Source organism: Trachurus japonicus, chromosome 19, assembly GCF_045865225.1.
Source record: "Trachurus japonicus isolate A0001 chromosome 19, Traja_1.0".
Lineage (NCBI taxonomy): Eukaryota > Metazoa > Chordata > Actinopteri > Carangiformes > Carangidae > Trachurus > Trachurus japonicus.
Window position 1 is genome coordinate 16,927,727 of NC_140925.1, and position 20,437 is coordinate 16,948,163.

General features: G+C 44.0%; 1 protein-coding gene across 16 annotated transcripts in view; it reads left to right on the plus strand.

Annotated features, from left to right (window-relative positions):
* LOC146967668 (rho GTPase-activating protein 23-like) overlaps nucleotides 1–18,270 on the plus strand; it is a 60,493-nt gene extending 42,223 nt beyond the window's left edge. For 3 of the 16 annotated variants that reach the window (XM_085762507.1, XM_085762501.1, XM_085762495.1), the window contains exons 2-24: nucleotides 3,442–3,633; nucleotides 5,588–5,618; nucleotides 6,078–6,170; nucleotides 6,570–6,648; nucleotides 6,743–6,803; nucleotides 7,396–8,848; nucleotides 9,795–9,950; nucleotides 10,456–10,564; nucleotides 10,751–10,790; nucleotides 11,238–11,375; nucleotides 11,503–11,811; nucleotides 11,908–11,969; nucleotides 12,178–12,284; nucleotides 12,450–12,562; nucleotides 12,880–13,032; nucleotides 13,186–13,264; nucleotides 14,003–14,076; nucleotides 14,173–14,262; nucleotides 14,348–14,473; nucleotides 14,577–14,621; nucleotides 14,760–14,853; nucleotides 16,663–16,694; nucleotides 17,076–18,269. In XM_085762507.1, coding sequence (XP_085618633.1) covers nucleotides 3,442–3,633; nucleotides 5,588–5,618; nucleotides 6,078–6,170; nucleotides 6,570–6,648; nucleotides 6,743–6,803; nucleotides 7,396–8,848; nucleotides 9,795–9,950; nucleotides 10,456–10,564; nucleotides 10,751–10,790; nucleotides 11,238–11,375; nucleotides 11,503–11,811; nucleotides 11,908–11,969; nucleotides 12,178–12,284; nucleotides 12,450–12,562; nucleotides 12,880–13,032; nucleotides 13,186–13,264; nucleotides 14,003–14,076; nucleotides 14,173–14,262; nucleotides 14,348–14,473; nucleotides 14,577–14,621; nucleotides 14,760–14,853; nucleotides 16,663–16,694; nucleotides 17,076–18,071 — 4,632 coding nt within the window. In that variant the 3' untranslated portion in view covers nucleotides 18,072–18,269. Of the gene's footprint in view, nucleotides 1–3,200; nucleotides 3,353–3,441; nucleotides 3,634–5,587; nucleotides 5,619–6,074; nucleotides 6,171–6,569; nucleotides 6,649–6,742; nucleotides 6,804–7,395; nucleotides 8,849–9,794; nucleotides 9,951–10,455; nucleotides 10,565–10,750; nucleotides 10,791–11,237; nucleotides 11,376–11,502; nucleotides 11,812–11,907; nucleotides 11,970–12,177; nucleotides 12,285–12,449; nucleotides 12,563–12,879; nucleotides 13,033–13,185; nucleotides 13,265–14,002; nucleotides 14,077–14,172; nucleotides 14,263–14,347; nucleotides 14,474–14,576; nucleotides 14,622–14,759; nucleotides 14,854–16,662; nucleotides 16,695–17,075 lie in introns of those variants that run through there. The other 13 variants (XM_085762505.1, XM_085762500.1, XM_085762504.1 and 10 more) reach the window with 12 other exon arrangements.
* Nucleotides 18,271–20,437: the final 2,167 nt, after the last annotated feature.

Sequence of the window (20,437 nt, forward strand, 5' to 3'; positions counted from 1 at the left end):
GCTTGATGTGTGTCTTTTTACATCGTGTCACTCTCTCTCTCTCAGATCAGCTGGTTCTGCTGCGGCCTGAATGTCAGATGAGCACAATTTACTAAAGCAGTTCAGTGGTCAACAATAAAGTGTGTGACATTCACAGAGCAACTGTAAATAAATGGATTGGTGCAGCAGACAGAATAATTAGTAAATCGAATCAACTGTTGGCCCATGTTTATCATGAGCTATATTAAAGACAGCACAACGAGCCCTTGTTCTGAATGAACTGCTCTATTGTGGGAAGTGTTCAGGATGATGGCATTTGATCTAGAATGTGCGGAACATTAAATCATATTATACTGGATTCATGGTCCTTTTGTCAAAGCGTCATATTAATAAGGCAATTGTTCGTTAGCTACTGCTGTAAAACTAAATGAATTTTATCTACAGTGCCTGTGTGACCAACAACTAACTACTACTGTTAACTTTTGTGTAGGCAGAGGTGCTAAGATACTTAATGTGATGTGCATGATGTATCCACATTTTATACTTTTATATTATACATCTGCTGAGTGAAGCCTAAGTCAGCCTTTGTTTAAAAAGTGAAATGAAGTCTTATTTGGATTTTTTTTAAACTTGCATTTGAATATGCTATATCCACTGTACTAATGCTCCCTCAGTGGTTTCTGCTTTGTATAATAGAATTGGAGGTCTGGTCTTGGACTCAGGAAGGTTTTCCAACCTCTTTTCCTTCCAGGCAGGAACAAAGCACTGATGTCCAACCAACAACAGTAACAAGTCTAGGCGTCTCTTTCTTAACAGCACCAGGTCACACACTAAGACAAATAACATATTAATTTAAAAAAAAGACATTAAATGATCTGACAAAAAATAAAAATAACCAAATTGATTTTCAGTGCAGTGAACTGTGTTCACCTTCATGCATCGTTGAGTCCTACAGAATTAGTTTCTATAGAAGGTGATAGCTTTGTGGGGTTGTTCAATTATTTATTAAATAACATTAAATCATACTGTGTGTATATAAGCTGCACCACAGCAGTTACTTTAAATAACTGGACTATATATATGTGTATATAGTTTCATGGCTTCACACTGTGTCGAGAAAATATCGTCAGGGTTGATTCTGCGTGTTGTGATTGGCCAGTGAGCACACGCAGCAGCTCTGTGCACCCAGGATGACAGGCACAGAGAGAGAGATGCTACAGTGGGACAAGATGTAACCAAGCTGAAATAGTAAAACTAATAGCAAAATGTAGGTATAACACTGATTTATATAAGAAATAGATTTTCATGTAATTGGAAAGAGTCAGCGTAAAATTGCACACTGTTCAGTAAAAACACACTGACACATAATGTTGGCATTTCACAGTGGGTGGGTGAGTGAGGTTAGTGTGTGTGTGAGTGAGAGAGAGAGGGAGAGAGAAGGGGGGTTAGTATGTACAACATCTCACCTCTATGTTTCCATTCACTCATGTGTGAAATGTCACCTGCAGAGATGTCGGCTGATGAGGAATCTAACACAACAGTGTGCCCAGCTGTTTCACATACGCATGCACACATACACACACAGACACAGAAAGAGACAGAAATGGTGACCTCATGCTTTGGGGCTTTTGCGCAACACAATTCTGTAACAAAGACACACACACATATACACACATACACACACAGGCCACTTTTAGCGACATTACATAGACGTGCATTCATTTCTGGGAGAGATTTACCCTAGCCCTAACCTTAACCACAGACACAGCTGGGTACACAGCTTTTGTCCTCAATTACACAAACCATCCCCAAGTAATGGGTCTGTAGTCGGAAATCTGTCCTCAAAAGTTACCTACGGCGGAGAAATACACTCTCACACACACACACACACACATGCAAAAATGTCAGTGGGCAGGAATCCTCTGAGGATATTTCATTGTGTGTTGTGAAGGCTGGTGGTGGTGGTGAAAATAAATGTTATGTAATGCTCTGAGAGTGGCTCTTTTTAAAAAGTTTGAACAAGTCATTGTGAGGTAAAAGCCTTAATACAGTTTCAATGTAACAACAGACTGTGGCCTTCCACTGATGTTGAGTGGCGGTAACAAGCCGCCAACAGCACAAACTGACACCGCATGGCAGTGATTTGAGTTATAGAAGATTATAGAGGTTATATAAGAGCTATACAAAAAGCCTTTGTTATTTGTTTAAACGTATAATAGAAAAACATTGATCTGAACTTATTGGCTTTCTCTGTGGAAAGTGTATGTCCCCTCCCCGGCCTGCTCTCCTTGGAACTATTCTTAGAGGCGAAGGTTTCCCCAAATCATGCCTCCCAAGGGCTGGACCATCCAGTTCCTGTCTCAAGAAACAGGCTTCCTGTTGTTTTTGTAGCTGGCTCAGTCGGGTCCAAGTGGCTTTTTATGCGTATGATGATGGTACGTGTCGGCGTGGCAAATGATGCTTTCACTCTCCCCTATCGTCGCACTTAAGCAGCCAGATACCTTCAGGGAGAGATGTCACATGATGAGGAATCTGACACAACCATGTACCAAACCGACGAGGTGACGCAGCATCCACGTTTCCCTCAACAAGACACACACACCCTTACACAGGCAGCATTAATCAGTTTTATTAGCTATACCTGTGGCCGTTTAAGACTACGAATAATGTCACCGAGAACTAGCACTCTTTATAGCAATAATAAGTCTTTATGATAATATTTTCCTGCCTTTTGATTTTTCATTCATGTTTTACAGTTACGTCATACTCAGCTGTCTCTACTGTTCTGATTGTGATTTGTATGTCAAAGTGTGTGCATTGTGGTGCTGCAGTTTCCATATGTGCCTGAGCTACACTATATTACCTCATAAAGTTAAATATCATGTGGGTTAGCAGTTTAGTTGCTCGCTGTCTTGGATCTCCTTCACCACACACAGATATTTCTGGATGTTTTCATAGCCTCTCTCTGTGAAGGTGAGGGCATTCTTTGTCTATTGTTCACCTCATTTTCCAGATCTGTGTTTATGAGCCCTAATAAGTTCCTGTTGTTCCACGACTTATTTATAGATGGTATATATTTTTAACCCCTATTGTTGGCTACAGTTAATAAATGTGATTATAGTTGAGGTCGTCGGTGAAAACTGAGTTTCCTTTCTGGACAGAGGAAGTCTCTGAGAAAATTCCTGGCATTGATAGAATTCTGCTCTGGTTGGATCTGGGCAGAGTCCTGAGTGAATGGAACATATACACCCACATCCACCCCCGCACACTTCCTTAAAATCTCTTCCACTATGGGTTGGATCCGCAGTCACATAGACACGTTCACTGGAGACGCCCGAAAATGATTCTCGAGACGCACTTTAGGACTCGCATGGTAAAAGTTTTGTCCGTGCGGTGGGACAAAGGGAAACCCAGAGGGTAAAGAGCTGTCGATTGACACATTTTCTCCATCTTCTTCAACAGGCTAAAGGGCGGAGAGATGGCATGGTGTCGTCCAATGAGAACAGGCGCCGGCCGCTGTCGTCGGGCGAGGTGGAGGGCGTGTCGTGGCAGGGCCCGCGGACCATTTTCCTCCAGAAGAACTCGCAGGGATTCGGCTTCACTCTGCGCCACTTCATCGTCTACCCGCCGGAGTCGTCCCTCCACAGCCTCAATGTAAGTGAGCCGTCGTCTGCTCCGGGACATTGACCTGATCGGTGTTGTCAAGGTACAAAATTACATTTAAAACAGGAATCTTATTAAAAGAGAAGTTCTATTTGTACCCAAACAAATTTTAGCATTTATGTGTAATTCACTTCAGTTGTGTCCTGGCCTGTTATTGCCTGCTCAACTGACCTGCTGGACATTGATCACATGGCTCTCTAGGTAGTGCTGGCAATTAATAAGGATTTCCTGTAATTGTCCCAACGACACACCATCTCTGTCTCCTGTAAAAAGAACCAAATAGATTTTGCAGATCTGTCCAGAGTAGTTGGAGTAGAGGAAATTATGTGGAAATTAGGTACATGCTGTTGATAAATGTCATCAGAATTAACAGCAAATGACCTTAATGGTCAAACAGAGGGCTACTGAGTCCTTTTTTTAAAGGGATAGTTCAACATTTTGGTAAATTTCCCCTTTTGCCATAATCCCTTTAGTCATAGGGGTAGGTTCATTACTTTTAATTATCGGTGCATGTTGTTTTAAGATCTGCGGGGCAGAGACGTGAGCTGCTCAGCGAACATAATGGAGGTGAATGGTACAGGTTCCCTGTCCCTCATCAAACTCATCAAATACACAATCCAACAACTCCAAAACACTCTTGTTGAGAAGTTGTGACCTGCACAGTTGTTTTCGAGGCAAATGCATAGCTGGAACTATATTCCAGACACGGCTGCTGGGTGGAGCGATTTCAAAAGCGCAAATAGTTCCAAGTATTTGCTTCATGTGTCATAATGTTACATAATTAGACATGATTATTTCATAGGGTGGCAAATGTGCAGGTCACAACTTCTCCAGGAAGTATTTTGGCATTTTTGTCTTAAGCGTTACAAGTTTCACTTGACAACTTATGTCACTGTGGAATGACTGGTTCATTAAAGGAAGAAACATTGCATAGTGTCACAGTGGACATTGTCTGCATTGTTTATTGAGTATTATACAGGAGAGCATAGTAAAAGATTTGTATGGAAATCAACCTTAATATACTGGTTGTAGTGAAGCGTTTAGACACCACAGGAAGAGCATGAGGGGTCACACAGTGAGGTAACGGTGGTGTAAGTTATAGCAGAGCAGCTAAGTCTGGAGCAGGGAGTGCCACCGTTCCCTGAGAGTGACGCTTGACCTAGTATATATACTGTACCACTGGATACCATGTATGGAAAAATAATTATGTGCTGCTATATCAAAAAACTGATCAGAGGAATGAGATTACACACATCCGTATAAGCCTAAGCGCCACACTAAAGTCCACACACTCCTGGCTTCTGTAGACAGGACATCCGTGACCTGGACAGAGGTCAGTGTGTAGCAGCAGAGTGTGTCCAGATCAGGAATGAGCTGATGCAGTCAGACAGGCAGACAGACAGGAAGACAGACAAGCAGGCATGTAGGCAGACAGTTCAGGAGACACTGTGTGAGACAGTCAGTGGGAGTTTTTTATTTTATTTTTATTTTTTTAGGGACAGTTGGTGACTCAGTAAATAGTCAGTCATACTGTAAATCAGTCAGACAGCAGGGTCAGCTGGTGTCAGTGAGACCTGGACTGGGTGTAATGTGAGCTGAGGTGCGCCCCCCTGTGGTCTCCCTGTCCTTCACACATACACCCACACACACACACACACATCCTTGTAATGCTATCTTTGTGAGGACACTCATTGACATAATGTATTCCCTAGCCCCTTACCCTAATGCCTAACCTTAAGCATTACTCTTAACCTAATTATAACTTAAAGTCTTAACCCAAGTCTTAACCCTCAAACAGCCCTTGGAAAAAGTGAGGACCGGCCAAAATGTCCTCAATTCCCCAAAATAATCCAATTGTGTTGGTTAAAAACTCTTGCTGGTCCTCACAACGTACAAGAACACACACACACAAAATTAAAGCTGACTTTGTGTCTGATCCCCACAGGATGAAGAGAATGGAAATTCCACTGGAACAGGTGAGTGTTCATGTTCCTGTTGACTTAATTAGCTACACATTGTTTACAGACATTTAGTCATTGGATTCCAGTAGTCATTAGACAGACAGATATATGGGGAAATTCAATTGTTGCCAGGAGCTCTAGTATAGTCTCAAGACTCAACTTCCTGTAGCTGAGAATTGATACACTATGATGACAGTAGGGACAAAGGAGCTCCTGTGACTTCAGAAGAGCAGCCACTCCTGGGTCCTTCATGATGTTTGATGTTTGGGCCACTGGTCTGAAGACATTCATCGGAGCTGGTCGCTTTACTTTAGATACATTAAGCACAAAAAAAGGTAGATTGTGTCTATAGGCGAACATTTTATTTACACGTGTAGGTGGATCTGATTCAGCTTTGTGAGTTTGGTTGTAGGATGTGTAGGAAGGGCTTTCTAAATATGGACTGTATATGGGAATGTAAATGTGTTACAGCAGGTTGTCCGCGGTCTCGTTTGGAGCCAATGGACACCATCTTTGTGAAGAGTGTCAAAGAAAATGGCCCTGCCCAAGAAGCCGGACTATGTACAGGTAGAAAACACACACACACACACACACTCACTCACTCACAGATCTATTTTTTTAACACTTTGATATTCTTATCTGTGCCATCTTCGGTTATCACTGAGAGTTAATAAAAACACAATAAGTAACAACAGCAGTGAGTACATGTGTAGTTTTCTTTCATGGTTTTTATCTCCTGTGCTTCATGCAGGTTCCCTAGTTTATTACTCAATGCAGGGATCAGATACTAGTGTGAGGCCACATCCCAGAGAAAACCTATATTCCTGAGTTTAAGTACATTGCAGGAATTTAGTGCTCAGTACAAATAATCTCTGATGATACAGTAGGCTAGGTTTTGGATATCAAAATGTTTAACTCTGCATTTGGAGTTTTATTTTTTTGATACATAGACACATGTGTTCACAGGGGACAGGCTGGTGAAGGTGAATGGGGAAAGTATTCTTGGGAAAACCTACTCTCAGGTGATCGCACTTATCCAAAACAGGTGAGAGACTTGACTTGTGTTTATAAATCCCAGATTTGACCTCTGATTTATTTTATTCATATGAAAATTACATTTTTTTAAAATCTTCTTACAGTGAGAACATTCTGGAGCTCTCTATTATGCCAAAAGATGAGGATGTGTTGCAGTTGGTAAGTGTGAGTATGATCTTTCTTCTACTTTCTCTTCTATCCTTCTTTTTACCTTGAGACTTTATAAAGCCATTATAAGGCTTTTTTATTTAATAGCAAGGTTTGTGTATCTTTATTAAAATGCACATATCCATTTATTGAAGTTTATGTCAGTAATGTCAATATGCATGGAGAAAAATAATACCATCAGTGGGAAAACATTCAAAGTAGTTTGTAGAAATGATTTCAATGAACGAATAAACAAAGAGAGCCAGTGTAACAACCAACACAAGACTCATTAGAATTAAAAATTTGGCTAGTTGGTGATTTAAAACTGGGAGTCTGTGGGGATTGATTGACTTAAAAGTCCATCTGACACAGTGCAGGTTTTGATACTTCTATGTCGGAGAGGTTCTTGCTTGATAAAAACAGACTAAACTAATAGAAAACTGTCCAGTGTTGGTTGTACAATAAGAATGAAGCTTTAGCTAGATGACAATACGAAAATAAAGAAAAGCCGCATGGTGCATGCTGTACCTGCCCTCGCTGTTCCTGCCACCCATGCTCTTACAGCCTATCTGTCATATTTACATTGTGCTGTAACCCCTCCTGCCCTCAGGCGTACTCCCAGGACGCCTACCTGAAAGGCAATGAGCCATATTCAGGTGAGGCCCAGAACCTCCCTGAGCCTCCACCCATCTCTTACCCCCCCACAAAGCCCGGCCCCGTGGCTCCTCAGCAGCCGAGCCACAACCACGGCCTCCTAGACAACTGGCAGTGCCGGTCCAGCCCCGCCGCCGCCACCTCACCACTGGACAACCACTCTGCTGCTTCCACCCCCTCCTCCGGCTGGCCCGGGGGTCCCGAGGATGCCGGCGGCCACTTCTCCCCGTCGGGGCGGCACCGCGGCCGCTCCTCTTCGGCCGTCAACGTGCTGGACTTTCACTTTTCTAACCACAACGCTGCCATCGCCTCCGCAACGTTGCCCCCGCCGAGGAAGAGCAGCCTGCCGGCCTCGGCGCGCGCCCACGCCGACGCCCTCTGCCACCAGGCTCTGTCCGAGTGGTACTACAGCCAGGCCGAAGCCGCCGAGCGCATGTCTCCACGGCACCGCAGTATTTCTCAGGACCGCTTAGCGGAGCTGGGGCTGGGGTTGGCGCTCGGCCCCGGACCTGCAGCCGCCCCGACGGCGTTGTCGGAGCAACGCAGGAGAGAAAACCTCATGTACCACCACCAGGCGGCTGCAGCTTCCCACGATTCCTATTGGCTGGGCGGCTGGGGCGGCGTGTCGGGGCCGGGGAGCAGGTCGTGCTCCGAGAGCCTGCTGGCTGCCTACGCAGAGTACGAGCACAACTACGGACGTTCTGTTGAAACTCTGGCACAAGCCTCTGCACTGGTCACACCACGCTACGAACACGCTTCACAAAGCCCCCAAACCATGAAACTCAGCAAGCAGGTCGACCCCAGAGCCTCGGGGCATCAGCACCAGTCCACCATGACGTCCCCCGTCTCGTCCTCCTCCACAGTGCCTCCCGGTGGCAGGCAGTCGGGGCAGCAGGTGGCCGAACCCCAGACCAGGCGGGTAAAAGAGGAAGAGCTGGTGGGCTACAAGAGCTACAGTCCCTCTTTCTGCCACAAAGCCGGTCACCTCCTCCAGCAGGCCCACTCCTTCAGAGAGCCCGGCTACAGCGGCCCCCACCTCAACTGGAGCCCCAGCCGCAGGAGCAGCCTGGCGGACGGCGAGGGGAGGGCCGTGCCCAGGCCGCAGTCCACGCCCGCCCTGTCCACGTCCGAGGAGGAGCGAGCGCTGCTGGACGACGACAGGGACGTCGTCTCCCCCGTCTCCCTGAATCAAGAGGTGGTCCTCAGGCAGAAGCCCCCGTCAGGCGGGCGGGCCCCCATCCAGGCTCTTCGCCACCCCCACTACACGACCCACGTGGACTCTCCCAAGCCCCCAGGTTTGACCCCGTCGCCCGGAACCCCCTCTCCCGTGGGGCCTGGTCCCACCCGCAGGACCAATGGTAGCCTGGCACAGCATGCATTTGACTCTCTGTCTTCTATACCCTTCATAGGTTAGTGAGCTTTCCTCTGTAGCAACTGACTTTGTATAACTCCATCAAAATGGTCCATATAACATAGTGACACTTTATTTATTGGTCATTAGGCTGTAATTTGTGTAAAAGTAGAGAAAAGTCCAGTTTCATTTCATTTTGCATAGATGATTATTTTGTCTGTTGCTACAGAGCTCTTCAACTTTTTGCTAACTGTTTCACTGTTTCCTGTCCCGTGTCCTCTTCACCTTTTTGTCTTAATTTATGTCACATTCATGTCAGAAATCAAGTCAGAAATGTGCCCTAAGAACATTTAGTTTCTAGAAACAGAGCTGCTCCGGACGCACACAAACAGAATGTTACGAGACAGAGTTGTTTTTGAGGTAAAGAAGAATAATCATTTGATACAGTCAAGTCAAGTCCAAGAACAATGCATTTGGATTCAGATCAGAACCCAAGAGCTGTCACCCTCTGACAGACTCTTCTATTGTTGCCCTTGTTAGCGCTGCAATCCCCAACAGCACTAGTGATCCCAACATCTATCAGTGTATCCACATTGGCAGCAAAACTAGTATGATTTTATGTATAGCCATGTTTCTTCCCCTTTTTCTATATCCCCTCTTACCAAGTGGGAGATACCATAACTGTTGAAAGTCTTTGGTATTTCTGAGTGGGGAACACGAGATGATAGCTTTGACAATTTTTTATATCCCAATGGTCACAATCTTCTGGTTTTGTGAATGCAGTATCACACTGCATTGTAGTAATCCATAGGAAATGCTTCATCACTGAAGTCAAACAGGAAGCAACTGATTGTATCCACCTCACCCAGATGGATAGACACCTGCCTCCGGAGTAGCTCTGCCTCAGACAGATCCCTGAACAAACCAAACCCCACCTGAGGACACTGTTTTGTCTTGTCTGTGTTTTAACACCTTGTTGCTCACCTGTGATGATGGCCTTGCAGATGATCCTCCCAGTCCTAGTACTGACCTACAGACCTATGTACCAGCCTGCTCTGTGGTGTCCAGTTCAAAGGCCTCCTCTCTGGCCATCCTCACCTCCACCTCTGTCTCCCCCATCCTCTCCTCCTCGTTTGTCCGACTCCATTCTCTGGACTGCAGTGAGTCTCGCTCACCCAATCTGAATTCTGAAAGGCTTTAGGGCGGGCTAGACCGATATACAGTATGTTCAAATAGCGGCCAGTAAACCTCATTAGTGTGTTGGAGTCCACACATGCCTTTGGCACACTGATATATTTGTCTAGCCTCAGCCTAGGACTCATTTTAAAGGGGTACAGTGACATTTACAATTTAAGAGTTGATGCCATTATTTGGAAGGCCTGCATTTAGCTTGAATACTACAATAACCATGAGCCTTAGCTGCTCCCGATCCCAAATCTAAATCCTGAATTGAAAATGTCGAGGTATTCCTTTGAGATGCAGTACCTATGTTTAACCCTTTCATTAATCCGAATGGCTTAAGCTATATTAATCACTCACAGTTTGAAACGACAAATCAGTCACCGTCTTGTCTGTTCATGTCACTACCACATATTGCATGTTTTTAACCCTCTCTGTCACGCTCCTTCTTTCTTCTCATCTCTTACTCGTCTTTTGTCTCTTCAGGCAGTATTAAAAGTCGTCGCTCCTCCTACCTGCTGGCCATCACCACCGAGAGATCCAAGTCCTGTGATGAGGGGCTCAACACTTTCAGGGAGGAAGGGCGTGTCTTCTCGTAAGTCAAGAAGTCCACACCAAGGAGCATTTGCTACAAAGTCAGCAGCCGGTTCTCTGCACTCCTCAACCACTCAACTACTGGCTGTGTTTATATTCCCCACCACTGCACCGTTATCAGAGCAGAGTCAGAGTTTTCTCAATGTTTCCTACTTATGTTTATTGTCTTGTGCTCTCTTTTCCACAGCAAACTACCAAAAAGGGTCAAGAGTTTTTTCACTGATGGGGTGAGTTGTTGTAATTATTAGACTAGAACACATGTAAGGTTAACAAAAAAAAACCTTGTTCAGCTATTTTATACAGTTTTATTTGTTTTTAACTGAAGCCAATTCTTTTGAAAGCCATTAATCAGATTCCACTCTTTATTTTTATTCAATTCCCGTGCATGAAAGATACCTGTCTAACACAAATCTGTGGAGAAATGTTTTGTTGTTCTACACAGAAGATTCTTTCCAGTCCCATTTTCTGTTGCTCAGCCCTCTGCTTTAAAATATTTCTACTAGATTTAAGTCTCACTTTGCCGCTGTGTTTGGGATCATTGTCATGCTAGAAACCTGTGGGACTGGGAGTCAACTTTTAAGTCTGTATTTTTGATTTTTGTTATTTTGACTCTCCAGCAAAAACATAAGTAGTGTCCACTTTGAATGTCTTAGTCTCCGTCCATTGTGTTTCAGTCTCTGGAGAGCCTGCGGGTTCAGGAGGAGGCTCAGTCCAAGCGCCACTCCACCTCTGAACTGGGAACCATCACTTTCAGTGATGTTCGCAAGGAGGGATGGCTGCACTACAAACAGATCCTCACAGAGAAGGGAAAGGTAAGATCATTGATCATAGGTCTGCCCTGTCAAATGACATTATCTAGTGTTACTGTGTTGTTGTTTGAGCAAGAGATTGACTCATGTTAAAGGTTGTGTTCCTGTTTCTGTCTTCTTCTCATTGTAGAAAGTTGGTGGTGGCATGCGTCCATGGAAACGCGTCTTCTCCGTGCTCCGGTCCAATCTGCTCTTCCTCTACAAAGACAAGCGAGAGGCGGTCCTTCACGGGGCGGGGGCGGGGCCCAGTCAGGACGAACATCCCCCAGTCAGCATCCGCGGCTGCCTGATCGACATCGCCTACAGCGAAACCAAGCGCAAGCACACCCTGAGGCTCACCACGCAGGACTTCTGTGAGTACCTGCTGCAGGCCGAGGACAGGGACGACATGCTGGCCTGGATCAGAGTCATCCGAGAGAACAGCAAGACTGACAACGAGGTTAGATCTTTATAGTCTAAATAGTTTACATAAACACACACATCAAATGTCCAATACATTCAACGTCCACTAATTCATACTCTTCCTTTTCTGCAGGAGCTCGGTTTCTCAAGACAAGCTCTCATCAACAAGAAGCTGAATGATTACAGGAAGCACAGGTCAGAATGCTTCATTACATTTAGTTTAGTCCATATCTTTTTCTCTTTTTTTTTTCTTTTCTTTTTTTTTTTACATAAAATTTAAATAATTTTACAGACGCTCTGTGCAGTTTTTAATCCCCCTTTGAACCCTCTTTTCAATCAATAACCTCTGACCACGACACACTTCCTTTTCTTTCTGACCATGTTTGTTTCTGTCTTGGTGCAGTCTGACAGGTAACAAGCCGGACACCTCTCCCAGAGTCCACCGTATGATGCCCCCTTTCCTCCTGGCTAAGACTGACAACACCTCAGTTAACCGCACCTCCAGAACTGGTGGGTTCAAACATGGCTCTGCTCAGTAACATACTGTACAGTGGAGTTAACACACTTGGATTACTGTTGCTTTTTAGTCATTTTAAAAGTTTGGATGTTGTTCACTTTGGTCCAGACTGAAATATCTGAACAACTGTTTCTAAGTCATCTTATGTGTGCACTCAGATGACAACAAGGCATTGTGGGGAATCAACATCATGAAGAAAGCCAAGAAAACAGGAAGTCCCAAGGCCTTTGGTGTTCGACTGGAGGACTGTCAGCCTGCTGTCAACCACAAAGTAAACCCCTAGTGTTAGATAATGAGGCCAGAAATGAACATTCATAACACATGAATCAGTAACAGTAATAATTCTGCTTCATCTGAAAAACTAAAAATTATCAAATAAAGCACATTGTTGTTCAGGTTTATAGTTTCTCCTGCATTTTCTCTATTTATATTTATTCATGAAGCAGTATTTTTTACCAAGACAGACAGTACAGTCAATTTCTACTGATTCTACGTAACAAAGGAACAAAATGGTCAAAGCTCTGACCTGTGATCTTTATTTTCTCCTCCATCCCTCCTTTCTTCTCTTCCTTCATCCTACATCCACAGTTTGTCCCACTGATAGTGGAGATGTGCTGTGGTGTGGTGGAGGAAACGGGTTTGGAGTACACCGGCATCTACCGGGTGCCTGGCAACAACGCCATGGTGTCCAACCTCCAGGAACATCTCAACAAGGGCATGGACATCAACACTGCTGAAGAGGTGTGGAGGAGAATGTGTTGGCTTGAGTTACATCTGACAAAGGCTTTAGTTTTAAACACTGGGAATCATTTTATTAGATTAACTGTGTTATTTTTTGTATAATATAATTGTACAATAGAAGTACTAACACTGTCCTCTTGTCTGTCTCCACAGAGATGGCAGGACCTGAATGTAATCAGCAGCCTGCTGAAATCATTCTTCCGCAAACTGCCTGAGCCTCTGTTTACGGATGGTGAGACCAGTTGTTTTGTTTGTTGTGCAGTGTAGAATGATCATATTAAAGGAGAATTCCAGTCATTTTCTAAGTAACAGCTCTAGGTCCCAGAGTGCTACCATAGAAAAATATGTGCAGCCAGGACCTAGCTCTCCTCCTGCTAGCTGCGCTACGCTGCAGTTAAACACCAAAGTAATGGGGGCAGAACTTTAAAACTGTTACTTTGGCCAATATTATGCTCAAAATATCACTACACATGCTTTGCAACATCCACCAGTGCCTTACCACACAACACTGACTGTGCATAAACTCCATTAATATGAGAGAGCAGTGCTACATGTGTGTTTTTGTCACGTAGCTCTGTTCATGCTGGCTTCCTTGGTAGACCTTACTAGTCGACTGTCAAGCTCGGGACTGTTTCCATATCAATGAAGACTGCTCCTCATCTGTATATTCTGGTTCGAATCAACACGCACGCCCATCAAATTCAAAATGTTCCTCCATGTCTTCAACATCGGATCCAGACATATTCTCCTTCTTCCACTTTCTGCACAGATGCAGACTGGGCATGCACTCGGGGACCTAGAGCTGTAGAGCGTTATTTAGAAAATGACTGGAATTCTCCTTTAAATGTGTATAGTGTGTAATATAAAAATAGGGCTGCCAGTGGATTATGTCCTCAGTTTGGATACAAATGAAAATATTTTTCATTGTACTAAATGTTAAAATAGTCGTGTGCACATTCTCTGCCAACAGACAAATACAATGATTTCATTGATGCCAACCGGATAGAGGATGCAGAGGACAGACTGAAGACAATGAAGAAACTGGTACATGTCAAATCACAGCAGAATACAGAGCAATGAATGTGTTGGTCCTGGATTTTCTTTCCTCCAACCACTTTACTCTCTTTCCTCTTTATCCAGATCCACGACCTCCCAGATCATTACTACCACACCCTCAAGTTCCTGGTGGGCCACCTGAAGAAAGTGGCAGATAACTCAGAAAAGAACAAGGTAACTTATTAACCCCCTCTAAGCAGCAGTCTGTGTCCCAGCTGTGGACAGATGTGACATTATTTAAATTTTACTGTATTTTCAGATGGAGCCAAGAAACATAGCTCTGGTGTTTGGTCCCACTCTGGTGAGGACGTCAGAGGACAACATGACCGACATGGTCACTCACATGCCTGACCGCTACAAAATAGTGGAGACTCTGATCCTGCATGTAAGAGCCAACGTTGTTTAGTGTGAGAAAAGCTGGAGCATTTTAACTAGTATGTATTGTTGTTGACCAAGTGTAGTGACGCTGTGTTTTGTTGCTTACACAGCATGACTGGTTCTTCACTGATGGAGAGTTTGATCATGAAGACAAGGTATGATGTCATGGTTAATGAATTAGATTTTAACAGTTGTTTGTACTTTGATAGCTGTTCCTCACCTCTTCTTTTATCTGGGATTTTGATGTTTTTCTATTTTTATTTATGTTTGTGTTTATGTATTTTATTGTGAAGGCTCCAGAGGATAAGCGGGACATGCAGCCTGTGCCCAACATTGACCATCTGCTGTCCAACATCGGCAGGCCGGGTATGCCAGGAGAGGCATCAGGTGAGGAGGAGACATAAACAGAATCCCTCACAGTCAACATGTTTCATTATCTGCCTAAGTGATGGCTAGTTCAGGAACAAGACGAGGTGAAAACTTGTGTTGGCTGTTTGAATCCACCTGCTGGCTTTACTCTGGGCGTCCCGGGATCTCTCTCTCTCTCCTTTTTTCTACTAAGCTGTTTCTGCACAGTTTCTGGTGTCGTTCCGTGTTTCCTTTTCAAGATGTCATCCCTCTTTACAGTGGTCTCCTAGTTGTGGGACTCCTGACAGTCACATATTGCTTGTAGCTCACACAATCTCATGTGCTCAGTTAGGTCTGAGCTGAGTGTAGACTACTTGGGAAACAACTCAAACTCCCTGTTGAGCTGCTTTCTGTCTGCCTCCAGTAAAGTGAATAAGCCCAGTCTGGTTAGACAGTGCCACTGAAATGCCACTGAAATGTATTGCCACAGTCATCAGCTGTCTGTGTTGAACATTATATCTACTCTCTCTGCCATTAAAGACATTAAGACATTAAGAGCACAAGTACAATCTGATTTAATCAGCAAAATTATTACTCTTCATTACACAAGCTGTATAACTATACAGAGGTATAAAAAATAACTTCTGCTCTGTTAATGAATGAACGAGATCAATATTGCATCATATTGAGACAATGGTCTCAACAATATGTCCAATAAATAAATGGACAATAAATAACTTTTATAGACCTTTTCTCTGACTTTTCTAAGCATTTTCCTAGAAAAAGGAAAGTACAATCCCGGCAGTGTTTTTCTGATTCAACCTGTTTATATTATTATCTAAATAGTACAACTTGTAGAGAAAAGGTGTCTCTTTATAAACATAGTAGAATTCACAATTCTCCCATTACTGAATCCACATTGGTAGCAGAGAGATGGTGGTGATGGTGGTGATCCTCCCTGAACATAAAATGGAATTGAATGGAGCCAGACTTTAAGACTGGACTGGATGTTTTTATCCAGTTATTTGTTAATTTATGTATTTTTTTGTATTGCAGGTTTGTTTAGAGCAGTTCCACATTAGTGATGGCCATGTGCCACATACAGAAACTGTTTGATGCATACTAACTTCCTGCTCTTCCTGCTTCTGAAGGCCTCATGTATGAACTGACCTGGAAGCTTTTCTTAATATTTCATATTAATCTAAGAGGAACACAGGACACAGGCACAAGGATTACTAATGCTAATTAAGCCTATTAATACTTAACTAACTTACCGTCACATTCTGTATTCCTAACAAGTCGTTGGGCTCATGAAGTCAAACTCAGCTCAGTGTCTCCCTCCCAGTAGATCTCTGTCTGTACTGTTTCCTCTGCTGTTTATATCTCTGCCTGTGAATACTCATGATGTTTCCTACCTTTTCTCAATCTCTCTTTCTTTCTGGACCTTTCTACACTTGTCTTCCTCTAGCTGAGACAGTGGATCAGCCTTTTCGGTAGGAACAGGTCTTCTTGTTTTTTTGTGTGTGGTGGCTTCTATTGACTCTTTATATATTAGATTCTGCTGGATTGAACTAACCCGTTCATTTTCTTTCCATTAGTCGTAGTTTCCACTAACGACCATAACCCCTCTGCCTTGTTAGTGTTACAGGCAAGTTACATTTCTTTGCTACTGAAATCAGAGAAAACAGTCGCAGTTATTTTCCTGGTTTTAAAGCTTGAGTCCCTTGAGTTTTACTGGAAGGTTGCAGTGCTGGTAGTGTGTGCTGTGATTAGCTAGATGTCACACTTAACACATCACTTGTTCAATAATGGAATTGTTCTAATTCATGTTTTATTCTTTTCTCATAGATTCAACCACCAGTGATTCACTTAAATCAAAGGTAAGGTCACTTGTACTTTAAAAGGATAGTTCAACATTTTGGCAAATTGGTCCATAACCATAATCCCTTTAGTTGAATGTGCAGGTCACAACTTGTCCACAAGAGCGTTTTAGAGTTGTTGGATTGTATATTTGATGAGTTTGATGAGGGAAACCAAGAGCAGTAGCTCTGAGCAGCTCGCGACTCTGCTCCGCCGTTCTAAAAATAGCTTGCACCGACAATTAAAGGTAACAAACCTACTCCTAAAACTATAGGGATTATGGCAATGGGCCAACTTGCCAAAATGTTGAACTACCCCTTTAAATCAGGGAATACGATGATGGATAATTAAACAGGAATGTTAGAGTTTCTGATTTTCTGACTTGGATTTCAACCTTTCAGCAGTCTTCAGGCTCCAAGAAAGACCTGAACGCCAGGGACTTCCTACCCAAGTCCATCATCTCCGCTGTGACCCGCAAACGTAAAAAAAGCCTGAGTGCCCACTTGCCGGGCAGCAGCGCCGACGAGGACTCCGAGCACGAGCCGGTCAAAGCCAGCAACTACGAGGGAGGGGGAGAGGAAGAGGACGGAGGCGAGGAAGAGGCGGTCAAAGGTGAACAGATCATCCCAAAAAAAGAGAAACAGGATGAAAAGGGAAACGGGGTGAAAGATGGAGAGACCACAGAGGGAAGTGATTCACCGGGCGGAGGAGAGGAGGGTGTGAAGGCTGCGGAGAGGGAAACAAACAATGGCACAAAGAATTCTGGAAAGGAGAACAAACAGAGAGCGACCTCGCAGCTGCAGCCACGCCCAAATAGTTTTCTCTACTCGCACCAACAGAGCCACGCCACGTACGCGAGACCCCCACCCGTGGTTCACCCTCCCTCCCGCCCCAGACCCGACAATCCAGGAAGAGGACGAACCGCCGCCCCCGTCTGGATCTCTCCCACCAGGCTCCCCGGCCTCCACCAGGCCTCCAGCTTTCACGGGACCAGGCAGCCGGACTGGAACCAGCCGGTACCGGTCCGCCACAGGAAGACCAGAGGCGGGAGGACGAGGGCCGTGTCCATGAACCTGGACTATGAGCTGGGCAGGATGGAGGACAGAGTCAGAGGGGGGAGAGCGGAGAGGGTGGAGGTGGTCAGAGTCAGCGAGGCCGCACCGGGTCAGCGTGGGTGTGTTGGGGTTTCTCAGGGATCAGTTGTTGGCCCCAAGTCAAATCAGCAAATAGATCCCCTCCCTCGTCTGGTCCAGAGGAGTCCCCCTGTCCCCTCCTCCTCTTCCTCAGGATGGATAGACCAAAGCTCTCCTGGATCCTCTGCTGTGGTCCTGAGGAGGTCGGCCATGGACCCGCGGGACAAGACGAGAGCGTGGCGCCGTCACACGGTGGTAGTTTAACCCGACCGCTTCTTCTGTTAATGCAGTACCAAGTACTCAACGTTTACTCACCCACACTGCATCACCTGCATCGCTGTTTCTAAAGCCAAGTCTCCATGTTAATCGAGGGATGTCAGTATCAAGACTCTTCCCTTTTGGATTTTTATTTGGGTTACAGTTGGAAATGTGATTCCACTGTAAATGAGTTTATTTTTTTACAGTGTCTCTTTAAAAACAACACAAGTACATTTGAATCTGTTAAATTTTTAATCCATACGAAAATCCAGCCCATCCCAGAGTTTTGACCTCAGCCTTCTCCCATCCGGAGGTTGCACCAGAAACCTGTTTTTTGCATATATACACTAATCCTTTTACTTACAAATTGGCTGTAAATGTAATTCCCTTCAACACTGGGGTTTGAGATCCTGGTGTTTTCTCTGAAATTCTCACCAGATTTTCATCACATCACTTTTCCTAGAAGAAATACCTGCATGAGCTCAGGAGTGGGACCGAAGTGTGTCCACTAATAAGACCAAGTTATTGAACGGTAGTAGCTGGGGACTCAGAGGCTTGGCTGTAGTCAATCAGAATCGTTCCCTGAGCAAGGTATTAACACTTAGCTTGATAATTTTAGCACATAGTTTCCCTGTCTGTGGTGCATTTTGCCTCTGCAGTAGAGGTTCATCAATGAATCTTCTCTATAACCAGTTGTCAAACATAATAGTAGCGGGAAAAACAAAGAATGAAACCATGGTATGGATGGTTAGCTCTTGGTTTTTCCCTTTAAAGCTGCTGTATTTCATTTTTACATTCATAATTTTAAATCCATCTTTATTCATGGTGAGAAATCCAGGGAACATACCCAGGAGGTAATCCTTCTCAAACAACAGCAAGCCTGTCAACCCTAATTAACATCAGTGGAAGCCGCTGTCTGATTAAAACATCTGAAAAGTTATTCTGATGGAATTGTTTGTAGAAAACAATTCAAACAATCCAGTGGAAAATTGAAAGAGACAATGTTTTACAAAGTCCTAAACACGGGGGCTGCAACTTATATTTCTAAAATGATTTTTAGAATGAGTGGAGAGAGAAAGCAAAGCCATATCACATATCTGAATCCAGCTCCAGAGCCCAGGTGCTGCTGGTCCAACTCACCTTCACTTCAGACCGGCTTTGCTGTAAGTCCCTCCCCCAGCTAATTTTCACTAATGATGCCATTAATTGTATCCGCGTGGGCAAAAATCACATTGCACAAAAGCAGTTTGAGTTTACTTCTCAGCCCTTCCACGGCCCCGGTGGATCTACAGGGAACGTCAGAGATCCATGGGAACAGAACAAACTGTGGATGATGTGACTTGGGCATCATGCCAAAGCTTCCATGGACTAAAACACAGCATGCATGGGGTCAGTGACGTATAGAAATATGCAAAGTGTTCAACACACACCTGTTGTACTTCCCTGTGTGTGTATGCGCGTGCGTGTGTGTGTAGTTTTGTGTGTGTGTGTGTGTGTATTTGGAGAGACAGACCAGAGGATGCTGACGCCTGCTTCGTCAGAGGAACAAAGTGTTTGAGGCAGCTATGTGAAGTCATGCCAAAATTATTCTTTTTTTTTCTTTTCCTATTTGGATAACTGTACAGTGTGAACGGTAATGGACAAAAAGTGAGCCAAGAGAGAAACTTCAGTGTTTCTCCAGCTGATTATCATATCAGATGGCGTCGTCATGGGAGCGGATGGAAGTGAGCAAATAACCTCTTTAAATCCAAAACCACAGAGTCTTACCTAAGTGATATTTTTTACATTTTTCTTTTTTCACGTTTTTTCTGTGTGCTTCCCTCCCAGAACTGTAGAGTCTGTAAAAAAAAAAAAACTCAATGGAGCTGGACCCAGCTGCCTGTCCAGCCAGACTCAGTGTTTTTTCTTAATCATATTTAGATTCAGTCTTCTCAGTCCTTCTCTCTAACTGTGCCCTTGTGCATGTACTTAACGTACGTGTGTGACTGTGTGTGGACCAATTTTTGTAACAGTTGTACAAAGCCTTGTTAAGTTAACCTGTGTATATAAATATTATACATAATATATTAAATTATTTGTTTTGGAAATTGATTTGTATTTTTTTAAGGGAATGGATGAATGGATGGATGGATGGATGGATGGATGTCAAAAATATCAGATTGACATCTCAGATGGAAGCCCATTTTTGAAAATATCCCCTCGGTAAATCATGATAAAAATTCAAAATGATACACAGGTCATTTTTAGATAAATATGAGATGCAAAAGTCATAATTATGGGATTAAAAATTATAATTGAGATATAAAGTCAAAATAATGAGCTATGCTCATTTTTAGAATGGGTGAAGAGAAGGAGAGCCCGCTCTCAATGGA